This window comes from Triticum aestivum, chromosome 3D, assembly GCF_018294505.1.
Source record: "Triticum aestivum cultivar Chinese Spring chromosome 3D, IWGSC CS RefSeq v2.1, whole genome shotgun sequence".
NCBI classification, from domain to species: domain Eukaryota; kingdom Viridiplantae; phylum Streptophyta; class Magnoliopsida; order Poales; family Poaceae; genus Triticum; species Triticum aestivum.
In genome coordinates this window covers 404,574,486-404,599,458 of record NC_057802.1, presented here as the reverse complement: position 1 = coordinate 404,599,458, position 24,973 = coordinate 404,574,486, and the positions used below count along the sequence as shown (strand labels likewise).

At 51.5% G+C, this 24,973-nt stretch overlaps 1 protein-coding gene across 1 annotated transcript; it reads right to left on the bottom strand.

Annotated features, from left to right (window-relative positions):
- Positions 1-23,236: 23,236 nt before the first annotated feature.
- Positions 23,237-24,490, bottom strand: LOC123074759 (E3 ubiquitin-protein ligase ATL41-like). Its single transcript, XM_044497516.1, has one exon. It carries the CDS (start codon positions 24,141-24,143, stop codon positions 23,412-23,414), a length of 732 nt encoding a protein of 243 aa, XP_044353451.1. The 5' UTR covers positions 24,144-24,490; the 3' UTR covers positions 23,237-23,411.
- Between the last annotated feature and the right edge of the window lie 483 nt (positions 24,491-24,973).

Here is a 24,973-nt window from a genome sequence, read left to right as displayed (position 1 = left end):
CAATGAGGCGTCTTGATCTATCTCTATAGATCTTGATGCCTAATATGTAAGCAGCTTCTCCAAGGTCCTTCATTGAAAAACACTTATTCAAATAGGCCTTTATACTTTCCAAGAATTCTATATCATTTCCCATCAATAATATGTCATCCACATATAATATGAGAAATGCTACAGAGCTCCCACTCACTTTCTTGTAAACACAGGCTTCTCCATAAGTCTGTGTAAACCCAAACGCTTTGATCATCTCATCAAAGCGAATGTTCCAACTCCGAGATGCTTGCACCAGCCCATAGATTGAGCGCTGGAGCTTGCATACTTTGTTAGCATTCTTAGGATCGACAAAACCTTCCGGCTGCATCATATACAACTCTTCCTTAAGGAAGCCGTTAAGGAATGCCGTTTTGACGTCCATCTGCCATATCTCATAATCATAGTATGCGGCAATTGCTAACATTATTCGGACGGACTTCAGCTTCGCTACGGGTGAGAAAGTCTCATCGTAGTCAACCCCTTGAACTTGTCGATAACCCTTAGCGACAAGTCGAGCTTTGTAGATGGTCACATTACCATCCGCGTCCGTCTTCTTCTTAAAGATCCATTTGTTTTCTATGGCTCGCCGCTCATCGAGCAAGTCAGTCAAAGTCCATACTTTGTTTTCATACATGGATTCTATCTCGGATTTCATGGCTTCTAGCCATTTGTCGGAATCCGGGCCCGCCATCGCTTCTTCATAGTTCGAAGGTTCACCGTTGTCTAACAACATGATTTCCAGGACAGGGTTGCCGTACCACTCTGGTGCGGCACGTGTCCTTGTGGACCTACGAAGTTCAGTGGCAACTTGATCCGAAGCTTCATGATCATCATCATTAACCTCCTCTCCAGTCGGTGTAGGCACCACAGGAACATTTTCCCGCACTGCGCTACTTTCCAGTTCGGAAGGGGTGACTATCACCTCATCAAGTTCCACTTTCCTCCCACTCAATTCTTTCGAGAGAAACTCCTTCTCCAGAAAGGACCCGTTCTTGGCAACGAAGATCTTGCCTTCGGATCTGAGGTAGAAGGTATACCCAATAGTTTCCTTAGGGTATCCTATGAAGACGCATTTTTCCGATTTGGGTTCGAGCTTTTCAGGTTGAAGTTTCTTGACATAAGCATCGCATCCCCAAACTTTTAGAAACGACAGCTTAGGTTTCTTCCCAAACCATAATTCATACGGTGTCGTCTCAACGGATTTAGACGGTGCCCTATTTAAAGTGAATGCGGCAGTCTCTAAAGCATAACCCCAAAATGAGAGCGGTAAATCGGTAAGAGACATCATAGATCGCACCATATCCAATAGAGTGCGATTACGACGTTCGGACACACCATTTCTCTGAGGTGTTCCAGGCGGCGTGAGTTGTGAAACTATTCCACATTTCCTTAAGTGTGTACCAAATTCGTGACTTAAATATTCTCCACCACGATCTGATCGTAAGAATTTTATTTTCCTGTCACGTTGATTCTCGACTTCACTCTGAAATTCCTTGAACTTTTCAAAGGTTTCAGACTTGTGTTTCATTAGGTAGACATACCCATATCTACTTAAATCATCAGTGAGAGTGAGAACATAACGATATCCTCCGCGAGCCTCAACACTCATTGGACCGCACACATCGGTATGTATGATTTCCAATAAGTTGGTTGCTCGCTCCATTGTTCCGGAGAACGGAGTCTTGGTCATCTTACCCATGAGGCATGGTTCGCACGTGTCAAATGATTCGTAATCAAGAGACTCCAAAAGTCCATCTGCATGGAGCTTCTTCATGCGCTTGACACCAATGTGACCAAGGCGGCAGTGCCACAAGTATGTGGGACTATCGTTATCAACTTTACATCTTTTGGTATCCACACTATGAACATGTGTAATATCACGTTCGAGATTCATCAAAAATAAACCATTGACCAGCGGGGCATGACCATAAAACATATCTCTCAAATAAATAGAACAACCATTATTCTCAGATTTAAATGAGTAGCCATCTCGAATTAAACGAGATCCAGATACAACGTTCATGCTCAAAGCTGGCACTAAATAACAATTATTGAGGTTTATAACTAATCCCGTGGGTAGATGCAGAGGTAGCGTGCCGACGGCGATCACATCGACCTTGGAACCATTCCCGACGCGCATCGTCACCTCGTCTTTTGCCAGTCTCCGTTTATTCCGTAGTTCCTGATTTGAGTTACAAATATGAGCAACCGCACCGGTATCAAATACCCAGGAGCTACTACGAGTACTGGTAAGGTACACATCAATTACTTGTATAACATATACCTTGGGTGTTGCCAGCCTTCTTCTTGTCCGCTAAATATTTGGGGCAGTTCCGCTTCCAGTGACCACTTCCCTTGCAATAAAAGCACTCAGTCTCGGGCTTGGGTCCATTCTTTGACTTCTTCCCGGTAACTGGTTTACCGGGCGCGGCAACTCCCTTGCCGTCCTTCTTGAAGTTCTTCTTACCCTTGCCCTTCTTGAACTTAGTGGTCTTATTCACCATCAACACTTGATGTTCTTTTCTGATCTCCCCTTCCGCTGATTTTAGCATTGAATATACCTCGGGAATGGTCTTTTCCATCCCCTGCATATTGTAGTTCATCACAAAGCTCTTGTAGCTTGGTGGAAGCGACTGGAGGATTCTGTCAATGACCGCGTCATCCGGGAGATTAACTCCCAGCTGAGACAAGCGGTTGTGCAACCCAGATATTCTGAGTATGTGCTCACTAACAGAACTGTTCTCCTCCATTTTACAGCTGAAGAACTTGTCGGAGACTTCATATCTCTCGACCCGGGCATGAGCTTGAAAAACTAGTTTCAGCTCCTCGAACATCTCATATGCTCCATGTTTCTCAAAACGCTTTTGGAGACCCGGTTCTAAGCTGTAAAGCATGCCGCACTGAACGAGGGAGTAATCATCAGCACGCTGCTGCCAAGCGTTCATAACGTCTAGGTTCTCAGGGATTGGTGCTTCACCTAGCGGTGCTTCTAAGACATAATCTTTCTTGGCAACTATGAGGATGAGCCTCAGGTTCCGGACCCAGTCCGTATAATTGCTGCCATCATCTTTCAGCTTGGTTTTCTCTAGGAACGCGTTGAAATTGAGGACAACGTTGGCCATTTGATCTACAAGACATAGTGTAAAGATTTTAGACTAAGTTCATGATAATTGAGTTCATTTAATCAAATTATTTATGAACTCCCACTCAGACAGACATCCCTCTAGTCATCTAAGTGAAACATGATCCGAGCTCAACTAGGCCGTGTCCGATCATCACGTGAGACGGACTAGTCAAGATCGGTGAACATCTCCATGTTGATCGTATCTTCTATACGACTCATGCTCGACCTTTCGGTCCTCCGTGTTCCGAGGCCATGTCTGTACATGCTAGGCTCGTCAAGTCAACCTAAGTGTATTGCGTGTGTTCCGAGGCCATGTCTGTACATGCTAGGCTCGTCAACACCCGTTGTATTCAAACGTAAGAATCTATCACACCCGATCATCACGTGGTGCTTCGAAACGACGAACCTTTGCAACGGTGCACAGTTAGGGTGAACACTTTCTTGAAATTATTATAAGGGATCATCCTACTTGCTACCGTCGTTCTAAGCAAATAAGATGCAAAAACATGATAAACATCACATGCAATCAAATAGTGACATGATATGGCCAATATCATCATGCTCCTTTGATCTCCATCTTCGGGGCACCATGATCATCTTTGTCACCGTCATGACACCATGATCTCCATCATTGTGTCTTCATGAAGTCGTCACGCCAACGATTACTTCTACTTCTATGGCTAACGCGTTTAGCAACAAAGTAAAGTAATTTACATGGCGTTATTCAATGACACGCAGGTCATGCAAAATAATAAAGACAACTCCTATGGCTCCTGCCGGTTGTCATAATCATCGACATGCAAGTCGTGATTCCTATTACAAGAATATGATCAATCTCATACATCACATATATCATTCATCACATCTTCTAGCCATATCATATCACATAGCACTTGCTGCAAAAACAAGTTAGACGTCCTCTAATTGTTGTTGCAAGTTTTTACGTGATTTGTAGGTTTCTAGCAAGAACGTTTCTTACCTACGTATGACCACAACGTGATTTGCCAATTTCTATTTACCCTTCATAAGGACCCTTTTCATCGAATCTGTTCCGACTAAAGTAGGAGAGACAGACACCCGCTAGCCACCTTATGCAACTAGTGCATGTCAGTCGGTGGAACCTGTCTCACGTAAGCGTACGTGTAAGGTCGGTCCGGGCCGCTTCATCCTACAATGCCGCCGAAACAAGAAAAGACTAGTAGCGGCAAGAAGAATTGGCAAACTCAACGCCCACAACTGCTTTGTGTTCTACTCGTGCATAGTAACTACGCATAGACCTAGCTCATGATGCCACTGTTGGGTATCGTAGCATAATTTAAAATTTTCCTACGCTCACCAAGATGCATCTATGGAGTCTACTAGCAACGAGGGGAAAGGAGTGGATCTACATACCCTTGTAGATTGCGAGCGGAAGCGTTCCAATGAACGTGGATGACGGAGTCGTACTCGCCGTGATCCAAATCACCAATGACCGAGTGCTGAACGTACAGCACCTCCGCGTTCAACACACGTACGGTGCAGCGACGTCTCCTCCTTTCTTGATCCAGCAAGGGGGGAGGAGAGGTTGATGGAGATCCAACAGCACGACGGCGTGGTGGTGGATGCAGCGGCTCTCCGGCAGGGCTTCGCCGAGCTTCTGCGAGAGAGAGAGAGAGAGAGAGGTGTTGCAGGGGAGGAGGGAGGCGCCAAAGGCTGTGTATTCGCTGCCCTCCCTCCCCCCCCCCCACTATTTATAGGACCCCTTGGGAGGGGGGAGCCGGCCAAAACCCATCTAGGGTTGGGGGGGCGGCCAAGGGGGAAAGGGGTTGCCTTGCCCCCCAAGGCAAGGGGGAACTCCCCCCCCCCTAGGGTTCCCAACCCTAGGCGCATGGGGGGAAGGCCCAAGGGCGCCCCCCAGCCCACTAGGGGCTGGTTACCCTCCACTTTCAGCCCACGGGGCCCTCCGGGACAGGTGGCCCCACCCGGTGGACCCCCGGGACCCTTCCGGTGGTCCCGGTACAATACCGATAACCCCCGAAACTTTCCCGGTGGCCGAAACTGGACTTCCTATATATAATTCTTCACCTCCGGACCATTCCGGAACCTCTCGTGACGTCCGGGATCTCATCTGGGACTCCAAACAATTTTCGGGTTTCCGCATACATATATCTCTACAACCCTAGCGTCACCGGACCTTAAGTGTGTAGACCCTACGGGTTCGGGAGACATGCAGACATGACCGAGACGCCTCTCCGGTCAATAACCAACAGCGGGATCTGGATACCCATGTTGGCTCCCACATGTTCCACGATGATATCATCGGGTGAACCACGGTGTCGAGGATTCAATCAATCCGTATGCAATTCCCTTTGTCAATCGGTATGTTACTTGCCCGAGATTCGATCGTCGGTATCCCAATACCTAGTTCAATCTCGTTACCGGCAAGTCTCTTTACTCGTACCGCAATGCATGATCCCGTGACTAACGCCTTAGTCACATTGAGCTCATTATGATGATGCATTACCGAGTGGGCCCTGAGATACCTCTCCGTCACACGGAGTGACAAATCCCAGTCTCGATCCGTGCCAACCCAACAGACACTTTCGGAGATACCCGTAATGCACCTTTATAGTCACCCAGTTACGTTGTGACGTTTGGCACACCCAAAGCACTCCTACGGTATCCGGGAGTTGCACGATCTCATGGTCTAAGGAAAAGATACTTGACATTGGAAAAGCTCTAGCAAACGAAACTACACGATCTTTTATGCTATGCTTAAGTTGGGTCTTGTCCATCACATCATTCTCCTAATGATGTGATCCCGTTATCAATGACATCCTATGTCCATAGTCAGGAAACCATGACTATCTGTTGATCAACGAGCTAGTCAACTAGAGGCTTACAAGGGACAGGTTGTGGTCTATGTATTCACACATGTATTACGATTTCCGGACAATACAATTATAGCATGAATAATAGACTATTATCATGAACACAGAAATATAATAATAACCATTTATTATTGCCTCTAGGGCATATTTCCAACAGCTCAATCACACTGGAGGTTGTCTTCGGTTCGCCGGACAACTTCCGAAGCGAAGACTTGATCTTCGACATCGTCCCTTTCCGCAGTGGCTACCACACCTCGGACGAACCGCGTTCGCTCGTTTCAACGCGGTCCCACATTATGCCTATCTCAAACACAAGATGCCCGGACCCCGTGGTGTTATAACAGTCAATTGAAACACAGAACGCTCCCTCCGCACTGAGGAGCACACCACGACCTTGGCAGCGGAAGTACAGAGCGGCCTTATCATACCAAAAAATGCATCGGCAGTCAAGCCCCCGGACACTATCAAACGAGTCCGGACTACCCCGCAGCAAAACAGTCCAGCTCGTCGGGAGCTCGACTAGCAATTATGGCCTCCGTCTCAACCCCAACCAAATTGCAGCACATGTACCACGCGTATATCACTACGCACTGAAGATACCATGGGAAAAAGATGGAGGCATAGTAAAGATAAATTCCAGAATACGGCTCAACCCTATCGGCACCCTCATATTTCTTTTTTCTTATTTTTATTTTTTCCAGGTTCCTTACAACCCACATCACCTTTCGACGGTACCGAGGCCCTTTTTCTAAGCCCCTCATGAAAACCCGATCATTGAATCCTTTCGAAGGACATTCCGCCAAGGAGAAAAGCAGCGTAGACATGTGGCAGAGTATCTAAAGGATCTTTAAAGATCACCGCTTCCTTCTTTAGGACCCGTACACAGCTTTCCCTTGTGCTCGGCATGTCAAATAGACTCGATGCTTATCGCATTATTTGTAAAAATACGTTTTGACGTATCAATCAGACTATAATGGAAACAGTTTCTTGCCCAACCTATTTGGTACTGGCTTATTTCTTAACATGTATTCCCTTTTCTTCGTCTGATTGCCATGTACACCTCGGTACGACTTAAATCGCCAGGGGCTCTATCCGGCCACGTACATTTCTTTAAAATAAGTCCGAACACCTTTATAGTACAATTTGGTGTCACGAATATAGCACTATATGCATCGGCTCCGAATCATGTCTTTGGTCAATAGTTGGGTTGCCCGGCTCCTGTGGTTGTGCCTTATGTTTCGCTCGTTCGGCTAAGGCAGTAAAGGGAGAACTACAGCGATTGTGTTTCGGGTTTATCCGGATACTCCTCAGTAGAGAAAGCCGAAAGCTGACTGTCATGGTGCGGCGAGAGTTGGTCAGCTATTCAGAGACCAATTACAAATCTCTTACGATTTTTTCCGTATTACGTGAGGGACCGGTCTTCACCCGGTCAGGCATCCACAGCACCCAAGTTCGGATAATCGAATAATACCAGGGGCTGCACCTACAATCTCATTGTCAAACTCTTATGGCTACATGAGAGCGATAAAGCCACATAGTCTGATTGCCTGGTTCGCCGCACTAACATGTCCTTCAAGGACCAAATTGATGGGTCAAGTGTGTTCAGGTGCTATTCCGAACACCCCCATACTACCTACGTGGGGCCAGCTCTCAGATACCGTAAACGGCCGCACAAGAGGAAAAGAGTTTGAGGCAAAATAAGCAGCATATTATACATCAGCCTTGTTTCATAATACAAAGTTCGGACAGCAGGGATACATTCATTCAAAAATAATGTCTTTCGAGCACTGGCCCTCTACAATGCAGGATCCTTTGAGGACGTCGTCAAAATATCGCTCCGGCGTGTGGTGCTCTTTGCCCGCGGGCGGTCCCTCGGTGGCAAGCTTGACGGCGTTCATCTTCGCCCACTGCACTTTGACATGGGCGAAGGCCATCTGTGCACCTTCGATGCAGACCGACCGCTTCACGACATCGAGCCGGGGGCAGGCACTGACCAGCCGCTTCATGAGCCCGAGGTAGCTGCTGGGTATGGGTTCGGCGGGCCAAAGACGGATTATAACATCCCTCATGGACAATCCGGCCACCCTATGCAGTTCGGTCAACTACTTCAGTTGATCGCTGAGGGGCACGGGATGCTCTGGCGCAAGGTACTGCGACCAGAACAGCTTTTCCATCGCGCTCCCTTCTTCGGATCGGAAGAACTCCGCAGCATCAGCAATACTCCGGGGGAGGTCCGCAAACGCTCCTGGAGAACTCCAAATCCGGGTCAGCAAGATATACTTTCTTCTCATAAATTTGCTCCTCATGTTAAAAGCCTTACCCGCCGCAATCTGCTTTGCCTCTTGGATCTCCCGGCAGGCGCTTTGGGCTTCGGCCCGGGCCTCCTGTGCACTTTGGAGGGCCTTAGCAAGTTCGGAATTTTGATCCGAAATCTTGCGCTCTAAGGACTCACATTTGCTTATAGCATCCTTGAGCTCTTGCTGGACCTCCTCCACCCTTGATTCATGTTTCAGGCGGGCGGCTCATGCCTCCTCCGCCTCCTTGGCTTCGGCCAGCACGCTCTTGAGGGTCTCGACCTCAGACGCGTCAGCTATGAGCATAATTATAACACTCATTCAGATAACAAATCAGAGTTGATCTCATTTCGAACGTGTTTCGGTATCACATACCTTGCTTTTCCTCTAACTTCCGCCTTAGCTCGGACGTTTCGGCGGCATGGGAAGCTGACGCCTGCATCGCAGCCTGTTTGTTCAAATAGATATGTATGTTAATCTCCTGCGCAAGTTATTAGATCCTCTGTTCGGCCTTTCTTTGCGAACACTGAACAGAGTCTCAGGGGCTACTATCTATACACAGGCATTCCTCTTATATAGCTAAAAGGCATCATATCACATACCTCAAAGCCTCTCAGAAGGCTAGTGTAGGCCTCGTTCAACCTGCTTTTTGCGGACTGAACCTTTTCAATCACCGTACCCATAAGGGTACGATGTTCTTCCACAATGGTGGCGCTCTGAAGCGCTCCCACCAGAGTGTCCGGCGCCTCTGGTTGACAGAGGTCGCCGGTGGGGTGGGCGCGCCCCCTTCTTTCGAAGGAGGCTGCTCATCTGACTCCGAAGCCGTGTGGGTCTCCGGAATGACATTTGGCTGGGGGCCAAATTGGACATGGCCCCCGTCTCCGGTCTCCATGGGGGTCGGTTCCCCCATGTTCTCGGCAGTAGGGGTATCACCCTTTGGCGCCGTCTTGGCGGCCTCCCGCACTTCTCCTTGTCTGGAAGGGTCCTTCGGGACAACACCTCAGTGTTATCCATAGCAGTGGGGGGACGCTGGCGGAGGTGACTCGCTCTCCATCATATTCGGACCCAGCGAGTTCCAAGAAGATGAGGATCGGTGGGGGAGGTGACGAGCCGGACTGCAGCATGCAATTCAACGTGTTACAACCACAAGGCGAAAAGCCGGATATATACACAATACCTTTGAATACTTACGATCCAGCCAGGGGCGCCACTCGTCGTCGTCTGTCTCAGAATCATCCATAAGGTAGGTTCTCCCTTTCTTGGACGCTTCCCCATCTAGATCCGCGAAAACTGTTGGGAATCGTAGCATAATTTAAAATTTTCCTACGCTCACCAAGATGCATCTATGGAGTCTACTAGCAACGAGGGGAAAGGAGTGCATCTACATACCCTTGTAGATCGCGAGCGGAAGCGTTCCAATGAACGTGGATGACGGAGTCGTACTCGCCGTGATCCAAATCACCGATGACCGAGTGCCGAACGTACGGCACCTCCGCGTTCAACACACGTACGGTGCAGCGACGTCTCCTCCTTCTTGATCCAGCAAGGGGGGAGGAGAGGTTGATGGAGATCCAACAGCACGACGGCGTGGTGGTGGATGTAGCGGCTCTCCGGCAGGGCTTCGCAAGCTTCTGCGAGAGAGAGAGAGGTGTTGCATGGGAGGAGGGAGGCGCCCAAGGCTTAGATGTTGCTGCCCTCCCTTCCCCCCACTATATATAGGGCCAAGGGAGAGGGGGGCGCAGCTTGCCCCTTCCTCCAAGGAAGGGTGCGGCCAGGGGGGAGTCCTTCCCCCCCAAGGCACCTCGGAGGTGCCTTCCCCTTTTAGGACTCTCCCTTTTTTCTTATCTCTTGCGCATGGGCCTCTTGGGGCTGGTGCCCTTGGCCCATATAGGCCAAGGCGCACCCCTTACAGCCCATGTGGCCCCCCGGGGCTGGTGGACCCCCGGACCCCTTTCGGCACTCCCGGTACAATACCGATAAAGCGCGAAACTTTTCCGGCGACCAAAATAAGACTTCCCATATATAAATCTCATCCGGGACTCCGAACATCTTTCGGGTTTCCGCATACATATATCTCTACAACCCTAGCGTCACCGGACCTTAAGTGTGTAGACCCTACGGGTTCGGGAGACATGCAGACATGACCGAGACGCCTCTCCGGTCAATAACCAACAGCGGGATCTGGATACCCATGTTGGCTCCCACATGTTCCACGATGATCTCATCGGATGAACCACGGTGTCGAGGATTCAATCAATCCGTATGCAATTCCCTTTGTCAATCGGTATGTTACTTGCCCGAGATTCGATCGTCGGTATCCCAATACCTAGTTCAATCTCGTTACCGGCAAGTCTCTTTACTCGTACCGCAATGCATGATCCCGTGACTAACGCCTTAGTCACATTGAGCTCATTATGATGATGCATTACCGAGTGGGCCCAGAGATACCTCTCCGTCACACGGAGTGACAAATCCCAGTCTCGATCCGTGCCAACCCAACAGACACTTTCGGAGATACCCGTAATGCACCTTTATAGTCACCCAGTTACGTTGTGACGTTTGGCACACCCAAAGCACTCCTACGGTATCCGAGAGTTGCACGATCTCATGGTCTAAGGAAAAGATACTTGACATTGGAAAAGCTCTAGCAAACGAAACTACACGATATTTTATGCTATGCTTAAGTTGGGTCTTGTCCATCACATCATTCTCCTAATGATGTGATCCCGTTATCAATGACATCCAATGTCCATAGTCAGGAAACCATGACTATCTGTTGATCAACGAGCTAGTCAACTAGAGGCTTACTAGGGACAGGTTGTGGTCTATGTATTCACACATGTATTACGATTTCCGGACAATACAATTATAGCATGAATAATAGACAATTACCATGAACAAAGAAATATAATAATAACCATTTATTATTGCCTCTAGGGCATATTTCCAACAAAAACTGCCCTCTTCTTCTTTCCCCCCTTAGGGGGGGAATTGCTCTCTTCCTCCTCCTCTTCATCTTCGTCATGAGAGGAGAGAGTTTCGGTGTCTTAGGACACTACGTCCGAAGCACCTTTACGGCGGAGGCTACCCTTGGCCTCCTTGCTATTCTTCTTGGCCTTCTTTTCCGGCGCCTGATATGGCGCCGGGACCAGGATCCTCGTCAACAGAGGAATGGCTGGGTCTTCGGGTAGCGGAGCCGGACAGTGAATCCGTCTGCCTTCTTCGTCCAGCCCTTTGGGTAGAATGGGAAGCTTAGTATGCTCCTTGGATTTACAAAATAAGGTTATCAGAAAACTTACGGGAGTCGCTGCGTAAGTGCAGTCATGGCCAAGGTCTTCAGTCGTCTTCGGCCACGTCTTTTGGGTCTTGAAAAGCAGCTTCCAGATGTCTTCGTGCTTCGTGCCGAAGAACCGCTGCAGGGTCCGGGGACCGGTCGGGTCGAATTCCCACATATACTCTTGACGCGCTTGGCAGGGGAAAATCCGGCGAAAGAGCATCACCTGGATCACGCTGGCAAGACTAGTATTCTTGTCTACCATGCTCTTGACGCGCCTCTACAGCGTCATCACCTCGTCGGACGACGCCCAGTCCAGGCCCTTGTTGAGCTAGGATGTCAGCCGCATTGGAGGCCCAGACTTGAACTCGGGAGGAGCAGCCCATGTGGAGTCACGAGTGTCGGTGTCAAAACCGGCGGATCTCGGGTAAGGGGGTCCCGAACAATGCGTCTAGGATCGATGGTAACAGGAGACGGGGGACACGATGTTTACCCAGGTTCGGGCCCTCTCTATGGAGGTAATACCCTACTTCCTGCTTGATTGATCTTGATGAATATGAGTATTACAAGAATTGATCTACCACGAGATCGTAATGGCTAAACCCTAGAAGTCTAGCCTATGTGAATATATGGTAATGAATATCTTATCCGGACTATGCTCTCCGGTTTATATAGACACCGGAGAGATCTAGGGTTACACGGAGTCGGTTACATTAGAGGGAATGTACATAGTCGGTCGCCAAGCTTGCCTTCCACACCAAGTAGAGTCCAATCCGGACACGGGTATAGTCTTCGGTCTTCATGTCTTCACAGCCCATCAGTCCGGCCCAATGAATAATAGGCCGGACGCCCGAGGACCCCTTAGTCCACGACTCCCTCAGTAGCCCCTAAACCTGACTTCAATGACGAGGAGTCCGGCGCGCAGATTGTCTTCCGCATTGCAAGACGGGTTCCCTCCTTCCGAACTCCAGAATAGTCTTCGGATGTAGTAGATATATCCGCACCTGTGTATATAATTGCGGGAAATACAATATTCCATGGGTCCGATTTGTTGATAATTGTTTATGACATTGCATCACGCCTGCCCGGTTATTACTTCCGACCGTTGGCTGGCACGTCGCCCCACGTCTCGGGACGCGATTTTACTGGCACGTCTTGCCAAGGCAGAGATCGTGTTCCCTTATTCACGGGATTTTCATTAATGCGGGCGTGGGTAACCCAACCGTCCCCTGGGTACAACTCTCTGGAGACAGGTAAGTTTCGAGACCCAGGTGGATACGCTTAGTATTTGGGGTCTTTATATAGGGTCCCAGACTCGTCTTCTTTCTTTGCGCTTGCTTCTTCCTCAACCCTAGCCACCCCAAGTTCCAACCCTCGGGTTCCCATCGCCACCAGCCCTAATCATGTCCGGATCCAGCCGTCAAGGCCGGTGGGTGGCTTCTTCTGTCACAGAGGAGGATATTGCGAAGCTCCGCGCAGCGAGGTATCTGACCCCGAAAATCCTTCATCGGCTTCCAGCACAGGGGCAGGTTGTTCCTACCCCCAAATCCGGCGAGAGGGTAGTGTTTGTGTCCCACTTCCTCTATGGGTTAGGGTTCGCACTTAACCCCTTCGTCCGGGGGCTTATGTTCTACTATGGGCTGGATTTTCACGATCTGGCCCCGGACTCTATTCTCCTCATCTCGACATTTATCGTCACGTGTGAGGCCTTCCTCCGGACTCCTCCGCACTTTGGTTTGTGGCTCAAGACTTTTGATGTTAGGCCGCAGGTGATAGAGGAGGAGCGGGAAGAGTGCGGCAGCATCGCCATAGGCAAGCTTGCCAGCGCAGTTTGGTTTGAAGGATCTTTCGCCAAGTCTTCCGACCTATGGCAGCAGGGGTGGTTTTATATCAACGAGCCGCGGGGCTCCAAGTGGGTGGCTACGCCTGCGTTCCGACCCGGCCCTCCAATTCGGCTTTTTTCATGGATCAATAAGGGACTGGACTGGGGATCCGTCAATGAAGTGCAGACTCTGCAAGGTCGCATCCGAAGCCTTACCGAGAAGGGCATCGGTCTTGTGAACGTCGTTCAAGTAATGCTAGTCCGCCAGACCCTGCCATGTCAGCGGCGGCCTCTCCGTATGTGGGAGTTTAATCCCAAAGGACGGCGGACTCTTCAGCACTTCCTCAGCACTACGCACGAGGGAATGTGGAAATTATATTTCAGGGAACGAGAGCAATGGCCGGACACTACCGAAGATGTTGGCCTCGACTGCAATCATCCGGACACCGCGGTAAGTATTCGATCTCCGCACACCCTTTATTCGAGTATCTCTTGGTAAGATATTGAACAATCCGTCCCTTCACATGACTGGATAAAGAAAGCGGTGTTGATCTGGTGTCCGGCGCCCCTTCCCGAGGACTCTGCGAACGCCCTACTAACGAGGATGCTGACTCCAACACCGTAACAGGTGTCTGCGGAGGAGGGTAAGAACAGGGAGGCCGGAGGTGGTCTCTGCCCCAAGGATAAATCAGACGTTGTGTTCGGGGAAACCGAAACCCTCTTGCCCGAGGGCAAAGGTGCAGAGGAGGCCTTCCAGGCAAGAAGAGGGCCGCTTCTGAAGGTCAGGAGGGGAAACCTTCCAAGAAAGGGAAAACGCCATCGACGGGCGGCTTGGGCCGGGCAAGCGATGTTGACGTGGAGCTTTATGATGAGGATAAACCTCTGGCCAAACCATAAGTGCAGCAGGGTACTTTAATCGTACCTCCTTCCTTTCTTATTACTGAAGTAATCCTCCGACACACGTATGTCCTCGCAGGTTAACGCCTGGTGTTTCCCAATCGTCCTCCTCCTCGGGAGACCTTCTTCCAGAGATGATGGAGAGTGACACGCCTTCTCCAGCCCCCTCGCCCAATAGGGCGGATGATTCTGAGGTATCGTCCCGGGGGGCTCCTCCCGGCCGACAAGCAGTGCAGGAAACGAAGAGGGCATTACCCGAAGGTGGTGCTTCTGTCACTCAGGGTTCGGGAATCAAACATGGAGGCCCCGCACTGTCCGGTTTATAGCCGGAGACGATCCTGGGGGCGAGTGGGCGGATTCCTTCAAGGGAATGCCGTACTCCGGCGGCGGCTTCCGAAGACCCAAAAGCGCCGGAAATGATGACGGACATGCTGCGAAAAGCGTCCATTTTAGAGGAACACCGTGCCTTGATGGTTACGGTGGTCGAAAAGGTTCTATCCGCGAAGAGCGGGTTGAACGAGGCCTTCACGAGCCTCCTAAGGGGTTTTGAGGTTTGTGGTGCAGTTTTGCCAATTGAATAATATTGACAGAATGCACCTGTTGTATATGAAGTAGCCCCTGAGACTTGGATTGCCTTCCGACAGAAGCGATCGGAGGATCAAAAAGATATGCTCAGTTGCTAACCTTGATTTAACTTGGAGTACAGGCTGCCTCTCCTCCTGCGGCTACCCGAAATACGGAAGTAGCCGAGCTGCAGCGAAAGCTGGATATTGTGGAAGATGACATTGTGTTGATCAACAGGCGTCTTGACGACTCGCAAGGTATATATTTTTGAGAATTCCTTATGCCAATGTACTTGTAATGTAGGCCTGACGCCGAAAAGGGTTTTATATTAAATGTGCATGATTGCAGATGGTGCTGCCGCCGTTGAAGCTCTTCGCGCGGAGCTAGCCCGGGCCAAGGAGCAGGCCTGGCATAGTGATGCGGCTGCCGTGAAGGCATCGACTGATCTAAGAGCCGAACAAGCAGCTCGGCGCCAAAGTGAGGAGAAAATATCCGCACTGGCGCTTGAATTGAAGAATACTACCAGCCGCTGTGAATTCCTTGAGAAGGAGAATAAAGCAAAAATGGTTGAGCTTGATAAGGCCGTACGAGAGGCGAGTGAAGCTCGGTCTGAATCTAGGGCAGCTCGTGAAGAGATTCGGCAGGCTAAGGAGATAGCGGCCGGTAAGCCCTTTTTGCTGCAGGCCAAGTTTGGCGATCCGGACTATGCTCAGCTAAACCAGGTCTGGAGTTCTCCGGCTGAAATTTTGGACTTGCCGAAGAGTTCTTCCGATGCGGCGCAATTTTACCACGCACAAGAGGGGTATGCAACGGAGAAGCTTTTCTGGTCACAATTTGGCGCATCAAAGCGCCCTCTGTTGCTGAATGAACAGATGTCCCAATGGGCCGAGCTTCATAGGATATCCGGCGACGCCATGAAGAACATTATAATCCGTTTGTGGCCGAATGAGCCTGTTCCCAAGAGCTACTTTGGCCTGGTGCGGCGTCTTATTGATGCAGTGCCACGTATCGATGCTGCGAAGCGGTCGGCGTGCATTGAGGGTGCACAGATGGCCTTTGCCCCAGTCAAGACATTCTGGGGGAAGATGAAGGCCATCGATGTTGCGGCGAAGAGTCCACCCAAGGGCAAGGACCGTAATGAGCCGGAGCATTATTTTGAAGACGTCCTGGAAGCCGCCCGCCTGATAGAGGGTCAATGCTCGAAGAACATAATGTTCGAGTGAGGTGTATTAGAATTGTAAAAGACAATTTTATAATTGATCTATTTTTATAATGTTGCTCAAAAAGCTTGAATTCCTCCTATACGACCGTTTTAATATAATCTGAAAGTTTTCCAGTCGTCGGCTTCAGCCCCCTCGTTGGAAGTACGGGGGTGTTTGGAAAAGCATTTAATCACTCTTTATCCAACGTCTTGGTCCGTAAAGGAGGTGATAATGCGGCGAACCAGGCAATCGGACTATAAGGCGTTAACACTTTCACTTAGCCATGGGAGTTTTATGGTGGGGCTATGACATAGCCCCTGGCATGTATGCGGCGTATGGTGCCTTGCATATCTGATCTGAAAAAGATCCCTCGTGTTACACGGAAAATCGCTAAAGATTCCAATAAGTCGTCAAGTGGTTGACTAGCCGCATCATGATAGTCAGTTTTCGGCTTTCTCTACTGAGGTGCTCATTCGGTCTAGGCCAGGGCACAATCGCAGTAGTTCTCCCTTTACTACCCTAGCCGATAGAGCGGAACGTAGGGTAGCAAGCACAGGAGCCGGGCAACCCAACTATTGACCCAAGACAATGATTCGGAGCTGATGCATATAAGGCCAAACTTGCGACACCAAAGTACGCTATAGAGCTGTTCGGACTTCTGTTGGCAGCTCGTTTGTTCCCATACCGAGCCCCTGGCAGGTTATGCCGAGGTGCATTTGTAAGGCAGCCGTGAAGGCCGTACTCAATGTTGAAAGAGTATGAAAGATTAGTTCGGACGAGGTTTACTGGGAGCGGAGCGATACGCCAATGACGAATTTATGTATATATAAGAAAAAAAGGGAACCACAAGCCCGGCTATTTGACATGCTCAGGGTCGGGAACAGAGGAAAAAGGGCATAGTACAGGCTCGGAATAAAGAGTGCGGTCTACAAAAAGCTATTTTGGACCTCCTGTCGCACGTCTGCGCCGCCCGTCCTCGGGGAGGGGAATCCTTAACGGAAGTAGCCCCTTAGGTGAGTGTACGGATCCGAACTTCGATAGAGTCCGTTGTAGATGTTGTCATGTTGGTCACCTGTTCTTAAGAAGTGATACAGAAAAATAAGAAAAACAGATAAAAATGTTACGGGGATTCTTGCAGGGTTGTCCATATTGTGCTTCCGTCGATGCCCATGGTATCTTGAGTGCGTAGTGATGTACGCGTGGTGTAAGCTTTGCCGGTACAGTGGGTGGGTGGCGGAAGCCGAACTGCTATTTCCGTTCTGGGAGTGGTTGAACGTTAGAGGGAAACTGTTTCTGGCCCCTGGTGTTCGGCTGGCGAGCCGATCCGTCGTCTTTATCGCCTGGTGGCCTCCTTCCCTTGTGATCGGCGTTGAGCTTGCCTGCCTGCTTGAGGACCCAACAATTTCTGTTGGTATGATTAGCTGGCCTATCAGGGTGACCGTGAATCTGACAAGGTCGGTCCAATATCCTGTCAAGGGTGGATGGTCCATCCTGGTTTGCCTTTAGTGGCTTCTTCCGTTGACCGGGCTTCGGATTGTGAAATCCAATGTTTACCACTGTGTCGCGTATATTATTGCGACTATTGTGTTCGGTTCGTCATGGCTTGCCGTTGCCGTCTCGAATTTCGGAAGTGCCCGGGTCGCTGGCGTTGTTGCTTTTACGAGCGAGCCAGTTGTCTTCTCCTGCACAAAAGCGAGTCATTAGAGCGGATAGGGCTGTCATGGATTTGGGTCCTTCCTGGCCGAGGTGACGCGCTAGCCATTCATCCCGGACGCTGTGTTTGAAGGCTGTGAGGGCTTCTGCGTCTGGATAGTCGACAATTTGGTTCTTTTTGACTAAGAACCTAGTCCAGAGCTCCCTGGCTGACTCGCTGGGCTTCTGGCCAATATGACTTAAGTCATCGGCATCTAGTGGCCAGACATATGTTCCTTGGAAGTTGTCTCGAAAGGCGTCTTCCAAATCTTCCCAACTACCAATAGAATTTTCTGGCAAACTATTTAGCCAGTACCAAGCTAGCCCTTTAAGCTTGAGAGGTATGTATTTAATGGCATGAAGGTCGTCTCCGCGAGCCATGTGGATATGGAGGAGGTAATCCTCAATCCATACCGCGGGATCTGTTGTTCCATCGTATGATTCGATGTTAATGGGTTTAAACCCGTCTGGAAATTCATGCTTCATTACCTCGTCAGTGAAGCAGAGAGGGTGTGCGGCTCCTCTATGTTGAGCCACACTATGAAGCACTTCCGGCGGACTCCGTTTACGGAGTTCGGACCGGGTGTGGTCGGCTCTGTAATGTCCGAATGGGTGGCCATCATCGTCAGTCGGGGTGTATCTTCGTGATCTGTACATCGACCTTGTGCGCCCTGCTCTATCCTCTGGGTCTTGGTTGATGTCGTGAGTGTTCCCTCGAGTTGTTTTGCTCTTGATTTGACGACCGGATGGGTTGGTATGTTGCTCTGCTTGGGCTGCGGCTTTGTTTGGACCGAACTGTGGCCGACGCGCCGCATTGTTCGATGGTGGTGTGGGCTCCAGCGCCCTGCCTTCGTATTGAGGGAGCCACCTACCCTTGGGGTGGCTTTTGTCTGGGCTACTAAGGCCATATTCTTCGGCGGCCAAGACCTCGGTCCATCTATCATTGAGCAAATCTTGGCTTGCTTGAAGCTGCAGCTGCTTCTTCCTTAGGCTCCTTGCAGTGGCTATAAGCCGGCGTTTGAAACGCTCCTACTCGAGCGGTTCCTTAGGCACGATAAAATCCTCGTTGTCGAGGATCTCCTCTTCCTCGGAGAGTGGGAGGAAATTGCTATCCTCTGAGTCTCCATATGTTGCCTGTTCATCAGGGCTGTCTTGCCCGCCTTCCTGTTCCTCCTATTCGGATCCTACCTCAACAGGGTCTTCATCGTCCAGAGTGTTGTCTTCTCCGGTGCTAGTATTATTTTTTCTTGAGCGTCGTGACTTAGAGCGGCGCGGGGCGCGCCAGTGTTCAGACTGTGAACCAGGAGGTTTATCCTCAACTGGGTCCTCCTTGTCATCGTCGAAGGCGTCGTTGGGTGTGTCTATCATACACACGTCGTACCATGAAGTGACCATCCCGCGTCTAGCGGGTAGTGAGTTCTGGCATTGCCCCTCATCGTCGTCCATACCGTCGATGTCTTCGGGGCCAAGGTCAAGCGTGTTGGTTGGGTCTTCGACAGAGGCTATGAAGTGGGTGGCGGGTGGGAAGCAAAATTCTCCATCATCAGCCGTAAGTTCGAACCGAACATAGTTCGGCGGCGAGTCCTCTGCCAGAGATAGGTTTTTTAGTGAGTTAAGCACATCGCCCATGGGCGAGTGTTGGAAGACGTCTGCGGCGCTGAACTTGAAGGTCGATAACCGATCGAGTTCGGTATCTGCGGACTCACAGGGTTCGGAACCTGTCGCCAGGGACGAGTTCGGGTTTCCGCTGACGCGGCTATCATACTCAGTAGAATCTGTGTGCGGCTCCACCGCCGCGGAATCGGTAGCCCCCGTGATGGGGTTGAGCTTCCCATCCTGGGACGACTTGATCTGCTCCGGATCTAAGGCCAGAGTTGCTGCAGGAGCTATCTCCTGGATGCGGCCCGATGACAGGTTTAAGCCATGTCCATCGGGGCGGCGGGGAGCGATTGCCGCGGTCTCGAATCCGTCGAAGATCAAGTCTCCATGGATGTCCGCAACGTAGTTCAAGCTTCCGAATCTGACTTGATGGCCAGGGGCGTAGCTGTCGATCTGCTCCAGATGGCCAAGCGAGTTGGCCCGCAGTACGATGCCGCCGAACACAAAGATTTGTCCGGGGAGAAAGGTTTCTCCCTGGACAACGTCATCATCGACGATTGAAGGGGCCATCAAACCTTTTGTCGACGGCACAGTGGAACTCTCAATGAAAGCACCAATGCCGGTGTCAAAACCGACGGATCTCGGGTAGGGGGTCCCGAACTGTGCGTCTAGGATCGATGGTAACAGGAGACGGGGAAAACGATGTTTACCCAGGTTCGGGCCCTCTCTATGGAGGTAATACCCTACTTCCTGCTTGATTAATCTTGATGAATATGAGTATTACAAGAGTTGATCTACCACGAGATCGTAATGGCTAAACCCTAGAAGTCTAGCCTATGTGAATATATGGTAATGAATATCTTATCCGGACTATGCTCTCCGGTTTATATAGACGCCGGAGAGATCTAGGGTTACACGAAGTCGGTTACATTAGAGGGAATCTACATAGTCGGTCGCCAAGCTTGCCTTCCATGCCAAGTAGAGTCCAACCCGAACACGGGTATAGTCTTCGGTATTAATGTCTTCACAGCCCATCAGTCCGGCCCAATGAATAACAGGCGAGACGCCCGAGGACCCCTTAGTCCAGGACTCCCTCAACGAGGTTCCGTGACATAGAACCACCCCTACTGCCACCCCTTAACGGTCTCCACGAAGGTACCCTTGGGCCAGGTGATGTTGGGAATCTTGCTCACCATGGTGCCACCACACTCCGCGTGTTGGCCATCCACCACTTTCGGCTTCATGTTGAAGACCTTGAGTCATAGGCCGAAGTGGGTGGGAATGCGGAGGAATGCCTCACATACGACGATGAACGCCGAAATGTTGAGGAAGGAATTCGGGGCTAGATCATGGAAATCTAGCCCGTATTAAAACATGAGACCGCAGACGAAAGGATGAAGGGGAAATCCTAGTCCGCGAAGGAAATGGGGGATGAATACTACCCTCTCATTGGGCTCCAGAGTGGGGACAATCTGCTTTTCGGCAGGAAGCCGGTGGGCGATTTCCTTGGCTAGGTACCCCGCTTCCCGGAGCTCCTGGATGTTCTCCTCCGTGACGGAGGAGGCCATCCATTTGCCCTGCGCTCCAGATCTGGACATGGATGGAATGTTTGCAGGGGACGAAAAAGGTTGAGACTTGGGCGCTGGAGCTCGAGGGAGGATAGGCTGAGGAGGAAGAAGGCGTGGGGTAGAAAAGGTGGATCCTTATATCCTTATAAAGGCAGTGAATATCAAGCGCCCCCCCCCCCCACGAGCCTTAAAACTCGCCTATTCCCAAGGGGTCGTGCGAACGACGCAGTTGGGTTTCCCAAACCTGTATTGATGAGAATCCCGTAATAAGGGGACACGATCTCTGCTTTGACAAGACGTGTCGCCGGAGGCTGCGTCTCGAAATGCGAAACGGGAGGTCGAAAAACGATTTGAAATAATGAAGTGGCCGGACGTAACGTCCCACCAGTAAAGTTGTCAGAAGACGGAACTTATTTTTGCTTAAGTATTTTGCCCTTGTGATTCAGGGTTGTGACTATTGTACAGAGCCGGATATAGTTCTTTTGATTAATTACTCTGGAGTATTCGGGGGAGGAATCCGCCTTGCAATGCCGAAGACAATCTGCGCGCCGGACACATCGTCATTGAAGCCTGGTTCAGGGGCTACTGAGGGAGTCCTGGATTAGGGGGTCCCCGAGCGTCCGGGCTATGTGACGTGGGCCGGACTGATGGGCCGTGAAGGTACAAGATAGAAGGCTTCCCCCCGTGTCCGGAAGGGACTCTCCTTGACGTGGAAGGCAAGCTTGGCGTTCGGATATGAAGATTCCTTTCTTTGCAAACCGACTCTGTACAACCCTAGCCCCCTCCGGTGTCTATATAAACCGGAGGGTTTAGTCCGTAGAGATAATCATAATCATACATGCTAGACATCTAGGGTTTAGCCATCACGATCTCGAGGTAGATCAACTCTTGTAACCCTTATACTCATCAAAGTCAATCAAGCAGGAAGTAGGGTATTACCTCCATAAAGAGGGCCCGAACCTGGGTAAACATCGTGTCCCTTGCCTCCTGTTACCTTCGATCCTTATACGCATAGTTCGGGACCCCCTACCTGAGATCTGCTGGTTTTGACACCGACAGCCACCGCCGCAACGAAATCCGGGCGGGCTGCGCTGGGAGTTGACCATGAGGACTTCCACCGCAGGGTCGTTGCTCTCGCACTCGGAAAGAGTGTCCGAGTGACCAGCCGGCAGATCGAATGATCCGTAGAAAGATTCGCCGGGCTCGATTGCCGCGACTTGAGGGGTGGTCGACTGGCGAGCCACCGCATGCTTCACCCATCGCTGGAGCCGTGATCGACCAGATCGCTTGCGACGGCGAACAGCGGGGAGCGAGGATGCTGCGGGAGCTGACTGATACTGGGTCGACGGTTGCCGCAGGAGGACGCCGCAAGCACTCGCGCGAAAGTGCGTCACCCCGTGGACGGGGAGAGTCTCGACGTCGAGGGGGCTTCTTGGAACCAGGCGGAGTCATCGACGATGAAGATGAGCGCTCCAAGGCGGACCTCGTGGCCCAAGGACAAACCACCGCCAGAAACCTTGTTGATGGAGACCAAAAACTGCAACCTCACCGAAAGTCGCTAAGACGCCTGCCCCACGATGGGCGCCAATTGTCGTGGGAATGAGTCTGACAGTAAGAGTAGGGGGTACGTAGGAGGAGGCAGTGTCCTAACTACGGCGAGGTTGTACACACAAGTTTACGAGTTCAGCCCCCTCTCGGAGGAGGTAAAATCCCTACATCTCGGTGCCGCTAAGGCTTGTCGACTGGATATGTGTTGAAGTTACAGGGGGTGCGAACCCTTGTGCCAGAGGAGGGGGTGGCTTATATAGAGTGCGTCAGGCCCCTCGCAGCCCTCGGTTACACAGGGTTCAATGTGAGTTATGACTGGGACGCTACTGGTAACGCCTGCTATTAATGATCTTTATGGCGCGGAGTGAATGCCTGACCGTTGCCATCTTGGGGGTGACTGTAGACCTTCTGTACTCCGAGTGATTCTTTGTACGGTCGAGTGATATTACCATGGTCGAGTGGAATTGGGATATCCGAGTGGAATCTCTTGTCGAGTGGATTGCACCTCGGGATGATTTCAGTCGGTATCTTCTGTTAGACTTTGTATGTCTTTGACTCTAGGGCAGTGTCCTTAGATAGGGTGTCTAGGTCAGGCCTAAGATCCTACGCTAAATACATGTCATCGCCTTGCCCTTTTTCTCCCAATCATCACATCATAGCAATCCAGCTTTCACGTAAGCCTACGTAGAATATTTACTTACGTCTAGCAAAGCCCTTTATATATCCATGATCCCTTCTTTGCAGAAGTACGAGAGATATGGGTGAGCTCCAAACACATCCACAAGCGCCAGTGCATAATTAAAACATAGGACACTTTCAGGGGTGTATTTCCGTATTTCACACCTCTGAATTTTGGCCACCCAAATGCAAGATTTGCAATCGAGATGCGAATGGCGAAAACGCAAAAAAGAAGAAGAAAAAAGTAGACTAATTGCTATCTACAGAGTGTTGCAGCTGGGGCTGCTGGCTTTCCAAGTCCTCGACATGCATTTCCATCGGGTGCGCGTGGTCACCCTGCGTCGGCCTCCGCGTCAGCGGCCTCTCCCTGCTCAGCATCCTCATCAGCGACGCGCCGAGCCCACATGGCGGCGCCGAGCTCCCACTTGCAGCACACTCCTTCTCCAGGCCCTGCTTCTCCTGCACCCACGCTGGTGCGGCCGGCGACGGCGGCGGCTCCACCAGGGCGCGGCAGACCGGACACGACGAGCTGGACGCGAGCCACGTGTCGACGCAGGGGACGTGGAACACGTGCGCGCAGGCCGGCAGCACGCGCACCGCCTCGCCCTCCTGCATGGCGCTGAGGCAGATGGTGCACTCGCTTGCGCCGCTGCCCGGCTTGTCCGTCTCCTTGTACGCCGCGGTCGGCAGCGCCGCGATGGCCGACGGATCCAGCCCGACCTTGGCCGGCTTGGGGGCCGCCGAGCCGGCCTCCAGCGCGGCCGCGGCCGCCTCCGCTTGCCTGCGGTTCCGGCGGCGGACGCGGCAGATGTAGAGGTGCAGGAGCAGGGAGAGGCCGAGCACGGAGACGAACGCGGCGACAGCCATGGCGATGAGCCGCACGTTGTGCGTCGGCCCCGGTTGCGGGCTCCTGCTGCCGCCGCCGAACCACGCGGAGCCCGGGTCGCTCGCCTTCCCGGACATGGACACCGGCATCGACATGCTCGCTCCGGCGTGCGCTCGTCGTTGTTGGTTGGTGGGTGGGGTGGCGCCTGCTAGCTCCAGCAGTAAGTGGCTAGAGTGGTAGTATTGTCCCTTGCGATGGAGCTGGTGAGGAATGATGGCGCAGTTGGCTGGGTTCTATAGGTTTCAGGCGTGGGCGGGACGGAGCGTCCGTGCGTGCGTGCCTTAGCGGTGCACCCAAGCGAGCTCGCGAGCTCGCTCCAGTGCGCGGGGCCGATTCGGATGTCCGTCATGTCACTGTGGGGCAAAGGCGGGGCACGGTTGCGGAAAGCGGTGCAGGTATTTGAAACTCCGACGTGGCCATTCGCGCCCAGCGATGGCGACGCGAATCGGGGCCGATACACCATGATCTTGTAGGTTCCTTTATTTTTAGCTCTCGAGATCTCTCTGCCCCCAGCCGGGTGTTGCCGCGGCTTCGTGGAGGAGGCGTACGTGGGAGCAGGGGCGGAGCTACGTGAGGGCCAACACGTGCCCTGGCCCGCCCAACCTAGCAGGATTTTCGTAGTTGTACCTCCAGTTTTGAGGCGTGGAACGTCAACGCAAGGGTAATTTCTAATTTTCTATAGCTTGGCTAGACTGGCCCGCCCAACGTTTTGCTTCAAGCTCCGCCACTGCGTGGGAGGCCGTGGTTTTGGGGCGATTAACGGCCTGATTAGTATAGTCCGGAGGTGGGGTGCGGATCGACGGTGGCCGCACAGGCACGGGCTTGTGTGGGTCTTAATGAAGGATGGACAGAGATGTGGAGGAGGATCTCTCGGTTGCCCGGCGATGGGTCGTGACGCTCGGCGACTGACTGCGTCTGCGTGGTC

Bases quoted from the DNA above. Each gene is read 5' to 3' on its own strand.
- LOC123074759 (XM_044497516.1), bottom strand. From the start codon at position 24,143: ATGTCGATGCCGGTGTCCATGTCCGGGAAGGCGAGCGACCCGGGCTCC.